Source organism: Heloderma suspectum, chromosome 3 (assembly GCF_057233095.1).
Source record: "Heloderma suspectum isolate Gila_16-S chromosome 3, 16-S_ref, whole genome shotgun sequence".
NCBI lineage: Eukaryota > Metazoa > Chordata > Lepidosauria > Squamata > Helodermatidae > Heloderma > Heloderma suspectum.
In genome coordinates, this window is record NC_139460.1 from 130980068 (window position 1) to 130987144 (window position 7077).

General features: G+C 43.8%; 1 protein-coding gene across 5 annotated transcripts in view; it reads right to left on the reverse strand.

Annotated features, from left to right (window-relative positions):
* Nucleotides 1-5471, reverse strand: part of SLC9D1 (solute carrier family 9 member D1) — a 37022-nt gene extending 31551 nt beyond the window's left edge. The window contains exons 1-3 of one of the 5 annotated variants that reach the window (XM_084844557.1): nt 5315-5471; nt 4622-4684; nt 964-1821 (exon numbers count right to left, since the gene is read on the reverse strand). In XM_084844557.1, coding sequence (XP_084700683.1) covers nt 964-1410 — 447 coding nt within the window. In that variant the 5' untranslated portion in view covers nt 1411-1821; nt 4622-4684; nt 5315-5471. Of the gene's footprint in view, nt 1-963; nt 1822-4621; nt 4685-5124; nt 5211-5309 lie in introns of those variants that run through there. The other 4 variants (XM_084844556.1, XM_084844554.1, XM_084844558.1 and 1 more) reach the window with 4 other exon arrangements.
* Between the last annotated feature and the right edge of the window lie 1606 nt (nt 5472-7077).

Genomic DNA, 7077 nt, shown 5'->3' on the forward strand with positions numbered 1-7077 from the left:
AAAGCCTTTTTAAAATGAGGACGGCATACGTGTATGCGGATACGTACTCTTATTCCCACCAGTAGCCACAATTAATTACATTTGTATTCTACCTTTTCTCCAGGAAGCTAAGGCTTTTATTATCACTAAAAAATGCAAAACAGGAAAGACAAAAAAGTCCCCAATAACAGCGCAAAATGAACACACAAGGTACAAGAGACCTAACAGAACTGCACTCGACCAATAAGATGATTTTATACAGTGTTTCACTTCCTGAAATAAATTTTTCAATGGTGTACTGGTCAATATGGCAAAATAGCCAATTATGTTTATAGGTTCAGAGTGAGAAAGTCCTTCTATCTAGAAGAAAACTCCAATACTGTACTGAAATTAGACATTCTGGTTTTTTCAACTCACTCTTTGCAAAGTGTGTTCCCAAAGTAACACACCAAACAAAAGAGAAACGGCACCACAGCTTTGAAGCTGGAGAGGTGGGCATGGGGTGTCCGGCCAGTTACACAGTGATCTATCAATCTCTGCTGCTCCTAAGTTGAGCTGACATTGGAGAGTTGTTTGGCACCACCAAACAAGCACAGGAAACAAATCTCCCCACCAGATTGTTCTCTTCTGGAACAAGAAAGACAGGTGGGCGGGAGCTGCTTCCCCTGCCCAGCATTTCTCTCTAGAAAGACAGGATAGAGGAAGGAAGCATTGGACTTGGCTTCTTTCAGGTGTAAAGAGTACCTTTAGACAGCAGAGCTTAACAGGGTATGGTCGCTTCCCCGGTCCCCAAGCCTGGCCACTTACCATTTTTAGCTTGGCCAGCAAAACCAGCCAAAACTGTATACTCCTGCGATCCTACTTCCCCTTCAAGCTGGCAAGTTTGTCGAACATAGTCTTGCCTATAATCTTGCTATGCCACAGCTATTCCTCCATCCTTTAGCTTTGTAGAATGTTAAAATTTCAAATAGAGAGAGGGCTCACCTTAATTGCAGCTTCTCTCAAGGCTTCCAATCGCTGCCGACTGCTTTCTTTCATGTTCACAACATCTTTGTAATTACCTTGTAGAGCTCTTTGGAGTCCATGGATTGCTTGGAAGACAGAGTTTTCACTTTCATTTAGCTCCTTTTGAAAAATTTCAAATGTGTGGACCTGAAAAGTCCTTTCTTCAAGTGACAGCCCCAAATCTTTTTCCACTGCTCTTATTGCACTTTTTAGTTTGTTTAGAACCACATTCTTTTGACGTAGGAGTCCAGATAGCTTTCTGCAGTTTTCTACAAGCCACTGTTTCCTCTGTGTAATAGCAGCTCCTTTCCCACGATGCAGTTTTATTGCATGTTTCACTATATCCTCATGTTCTGCAGAGGTTATTAGTTGACAGCAAAGCAATGATGCTAACACCCATAAGGAAATGAATCCAGTTATTCTCATTGTCCAGTTTTTATTACTGAGGAAAGCACTCAGAAATTATCCCAGACTTTCTGTCATATGCTTTTTGCATCTAAAATATACATGCAATATGACCAATTAATAAAAAGTAATTGTCATCTATAGTATGCTTTAGAATCACAGAATCAAATATGAATTCAAATTCCAGAAAGCATGAGAAAAAATATGTTAAGCATTGCACACTCTTCTTTATTCAAGTTTAAATTCCTTTGTATTAAAAATGTCTGATTTCTTGGCTTGCTTTTTGTCCAAAACATAGCAGTAGTTAACATCTGTCAAACCAGGAAGATAGAATATTTTTCAGTATAGTCAAATGCTGTTTAGTTAGTTTTAACCACTGAAATGGTTGCTTGATTTTCTTATGTGGACAATGAATGGTTGATGATCCCAGTCCTACATTTTAAAACAATAGACGTAAAATGCATAATTACTTACAGTAATTACAATCCAGATACGTTTCATTTCCTAAAAACCTTAATAGCACATACTCCTTTCCATACATATTCCCAAACAAAAGAACAATCCTTGCCTGAAAGTAGTCTGTAGTATAACCTAAGATGGACAAATAAAAGTTGATGTGTTTTCAGATCAACCAATACTACAAACAATTATTTTTATTGAAAAATATTGAGGCAGCTTTTTGTATGGCTTTTTTTCTTTAATTCACATTTCACAAACAAAACATCATAACTGCCTGCAATATTTTCATTTCCCACTGATTACTCTAGTGTTATATAGCTGAACAAGAGCAAAAGACTCATCTAATCCAGGGAGCAGGAACCATCGGCCTCTGAGCCATACCCAGGCTGCAGAGCCTTTCAATCCAGCCTGTGGCCTGTCCTCCGTCAGACCCTGCTAGGCTGTTGTTACCTCTTCCCATTGTCTAACTTTTTATGACCATTTTTTAAACATGTGGCTTTCAAGTCAAACTACAAGAGAGGAGGGGGGGTGGCATAGAGAGAGAAGAGGCATCCCTGCTCTCACCACACCCATCTTTGGATCTGGCCCCACCCACCACCAGCCCGACTGATTACCCTTGAGGGAATATGGCTCTTGACATATCTTTCTCTACTATCACTATAACATTAAGGGCTCCTTCACACCGGACTTTTATCCAGCGACTGAGATTGCTCCTTCACAGAAATTTGCGGGCCCTTTACATGACACAGTGATCATCCCAGGCATCTCCTGCACTAAATGCCCTTCGTTCAGTTTTTAAATAGATTGCAGATAATGAGCTATCAAATTACCCTGTTGTGTTCCGCATTAAAAGAGTTAAAGCAGCAAGAAGAGGAGCGAGATCAATGAAAGATAATGGAAGGCTCAGAGAAGGGGAGAAGGAGGGGGAAAGGGGGGGGAAGGGAAGGAACAGTGTGTAAAGGGAGTCAGTTATAATCCTGTATTTAAAACAGAAGCAGAAAGCCCCGTTTTAAATGTAGGATTTTAGGCTGGTGTAAAGATGTCCTAAGACTCTCCACAAGGTCATATATGCATCAACGTAAAGCTTTCAATTCTTACATTTAAAGGCTTCCATTACCCCCCACCCTCCACCACATCTTGTCTTCCAGCTTTTCCCATTCCCGTCTATCACTCCTCTGCTCTTGCCTCCTGCAGCTTTTATCATGAAGTTTCTCCTTTTGCCTGGAACAGCACATCATCTCTATTTGCCAAGCAACTCCCTTCTCTCTATTTGTCAAGCCATTTGAAACCACTCCCTCAAGATCTACTTGTTCTGTAGCAAGTTTTATGAACTTCCCTAGCCTTAATCACCTCCAATACCACCTTCTGTCTACTACTCTTGTCACCATACTGACTGTAATTCCCTATGCCAGCCTTCCCCTACTGGGTGCCCTCCACATGTGTTGGACTGCAACACTCAACATTCCCACCAGCATGGCCAATGACCATGCTGGCTGGGAGTGCTGGGAGTTGTAGCCCAACACATCTGGAGAGCACCAGGTAGAGGAAGGCTGCCCTAACCTTTTCTCTTCCCTTCCAAATCTCTCTTGTCTACAAAGACCAGAGATAGGCAGCTTTGGCCTACAACTCCTATCAGCCCTAGGCAGCATAGCCAGTGGTAAGGGATCATGGGCATTGGAGGCCAAAACATCTGGAGGGCCACAAGTTGCCCGCCCCCCACATAGGCTCTAAGCACCTTAGTCAAGTGCTATGACATTTCTTTGTCCTATACAATAATCAGCAAATAATGTATACATATGTTAAGTAGCAGTAGATAGCCATTTTAAAACTTGATTTCTGTCAGGGATCTCTTCAGGTTTTTGGGTGCCCTCAGGCATGACTCCTCCAACCCAGAAAGATCACATTGGTTATATCCACAATTCTTATCCACACTCAGCATGAATCTCACAAACACTGGGAAGACAGCAAGAAGGACAGACTATAGATTGTTTTGAGTCTGTCATTTGACTCAGCAGCCCCTTCAAATATCTACGGACCACAAGCAATTGCCTAATCTTGACAGTTCTGGGATCAGCCATGTACAGCAGAAACTTAGGTAGAGTGTGACAGGCAGAGGGTCTTGGTTTCTGAATGGGGTTGATACATTTCTGTAGTAAATCCCAGTTCCATTACAGTATAAATAACATCCTGAAAATGCTAATTAGAATACTGGTTAAAGCAGATAACCTATGCCAGATATGAACCAGATGCCTATACATAAGTTTCTTCTGTCTCATTTAAAAGGGGATGTTCCGAAGAACTGTTCAGTTCACAAACTTCCCCATCCACTCTTTTAATACCTACGTCTATAAACTAGAAAGTGCTGTTTGTTCTGAAGGACAGGGAGGATTAGCAGAGATGTATGCAAGATACTCAAAAGGCATTCTTCCCATAATGCCAAAAATGTAGCAAGTGCAGCAAAGAAAGACGCTACCATCCTGATCACACCCTTGAACTCTGGGGGTCGGTTGGTAACATCTCCTGATGGTTCCATATTCAAGTCACTAACACAGGTCTCCTCCTTTCCCAGTTTGAAAGGAGGGAGGTGAAGTCCCACTCTTTCACCACCATTTAACCAAATATGCAAGGGACAGAGTAATTAAGGGCACAATGTGAGCCAATGTGCTGTAGTGAATAGAGTGCTGGACTTGGGAGATCCAGATTCTAGTTCCGACTCAACCATGAAGCTCACTGAGTGAGTTTGGGCCAGTCACCAACTCTCAGCATGACCTACCTCACAGGATTGTTGTGAGGATAAAATGGAGGCGAGGAGGTCCATGTAAGCCGCCTTGGGTTCCTTGTAAGAAGAAAAAAGGCATAATATGAATGTAATAAAATTAATCCTATTCACGTTTAGACAGAAATAAGTTATCCGAGGAACGCTGGGAGTTGTGGGGCTTATTTCTGTCTCAACATGCATAGGACTGCGCCCTAAAAGATGTTAAGGAGCCGGCTCCGAGTATGAAACCTTCATGTATTTAAACCTGCAGCCTCTTCCCCTCCCTCCCACCTTACTAATCGAAGCGGGTGACTGTGGTCGATACATCTATTACCACGAAGCGGGGATCGCTGGGCCGCCGACCTCTCGCGGATGCTGCCGTCTTGCTCCCTCTGACGCCTGCCTGGTCTTTCGTGTACTACCAAAACAGCCCTGGCCCCCTCAGCCTTGTCCACCCAACAGAAAAACGAGGGCCGAAGGACAGGCACATACACGCCGCCCATCCCCGGCCCACTCACCTGCACGGGAAGGTCCAACGGCAGATGAGTAAAACCGCCGGAGACCCCGAGCCACGTCCCCATCATCAACAGCCTTCCTCCTTCTCTCAGGTGTCCAATGGGATCTCTGGAAGGCCGGCTGGCTCCCCGCCCAACCGGAATCGAGGGCACCGCCCCTTTAAATAACGAACCACCTGCCTCATTACCTCACCGGCCAAAAATCAGAATTCACCGCCACCTCGGCTTCTCTGTCACATCCCTGCCGCCGCGTAATGCGTATGGGGTGGGGGAGATGAAGTCACCACAGAATAGCTTTCGACTTCTTTCGTGCCTTGTGGGAAATGTAGTCCTCCCGTTACTTGACTCAGTTCTCTGTGGGAAATGTAGTGAACGTGAATACTCATCGTAACCGCCTCCTTTGCGGTGCATTGTGGGAAATGTCGATTTTCCCCCCCCCTCCCCCCGCACAAACCACAGAGGTAGGAAAATTAGAGCGACAGTTGCCTGGACATGTAATTTCCAGGTTTATTTGTTTATTACATTTTTATGCCGTCCAATAGCCGAAGCTCTCTGGACGGTTCACAACAATTAAAACCATAAAATACAGCATGGTAAAATACAGTATAAAAGTTTAAAACTACAGCATGAAATAAAAATAAACATAAAACCGAAATAAAGCATAGCAGTAGTGCAAAGATTTAAAAGACAGTAACAACTTTAAAACAGAAAAGGTTCTTTTTGACGCTTTCCTCTCTGTCCAGTGGGGACATGCACTAGCAGAAGGTGACAGCAAAGACAAGAGTTCATGCGCTTTCCAACTCAGGCTTTGTTTGAAAAATGTCATTTTTTCATATTTAAACATTTTTCAATTTTGTCTGCCAGTGCCCAAACAGCCCATTATATTTTGCATTCAAGCCAATGGAGCACAAGACTTCTGCATACAATTCAGCGGTGAATTTTGACTGAGAGGAGATGGGCCCGGGGAGCATATCAGAGATGGATTCAGGACACGACTTTGGGGCAGAAGTCCATCAGGCCCATTTAGCAGAATGAGTAAGAGGGATCCCAAATGAAGCAGGGGTGACTTACCACATTAACCAAAAACACACCCCACGCTAAAACCGGAAAACCATTACATTCCGAGTCCAAAATTAAGGACACCATTGGCAATTATTCGTTTTTGCTGCAACTTGAGAGGTGTTTTGATTGAGAAAGTTCTGACAAACGCAAGCCAGCCTCAGCCCCACCTCTAATATTATAAGTTAGATGTGGAACTAGAGTCTTGTTGGCTTTATAGCTTCAAGATTCCCCCATTTCCAGTTTGCAGCAAACGCCAGTCTACTTAAATTGTCCCCTCAGATTCCCTCAGCTCAGATCTACCACTGAACAGCATACAGAAAGCCTTATGTTCCATTGATTTGCACGCAGATGCATTGCTCCCTTAAATGTTTAAAAGCTTTAAAAAATTAACAAGAAAGTAGACCATAGTTAGAAAGACTAACTTCCTAACTACGTCTTTCTTTGTTGGTCAGGAGTTGGGGGAGAGCCATGGTGCTGCCCAATCACAGTTACGCTAAAATTCTGAATTTCGCCGTTGATTTCGGTCACTTCTACACCGGTGAAGCCAAAGAAAGGGCGAATGAAGTTAACCGGGAAGCTGCATCTGGAATTACGGGTCTAACGTCGCAGGTCTATGGCACCAACCAGTTGATGGCAAAGTGCACCATGGGTAACGTAGTTCCTCCTTTCCCTTCAGCTTGTGTCGGGCCTTGTGGACTCCTTTGCGCCACCTCACAGCAGAGGTGGTGGCAGTAGTAGTAGTAGTAGTAATAGTAGTAGTAGTAAAGGCTCATTTTTTCCTTTAGTGCGGGAGACGCGGAAAGGGAAAGGTGGGGGTTTCTGACGCTAAACCGGACGATGGCAGGTGGCTGAGGCTCGTGAGAAAAAGAGGAGGAGGAGAAGGGGGGCGAAGCG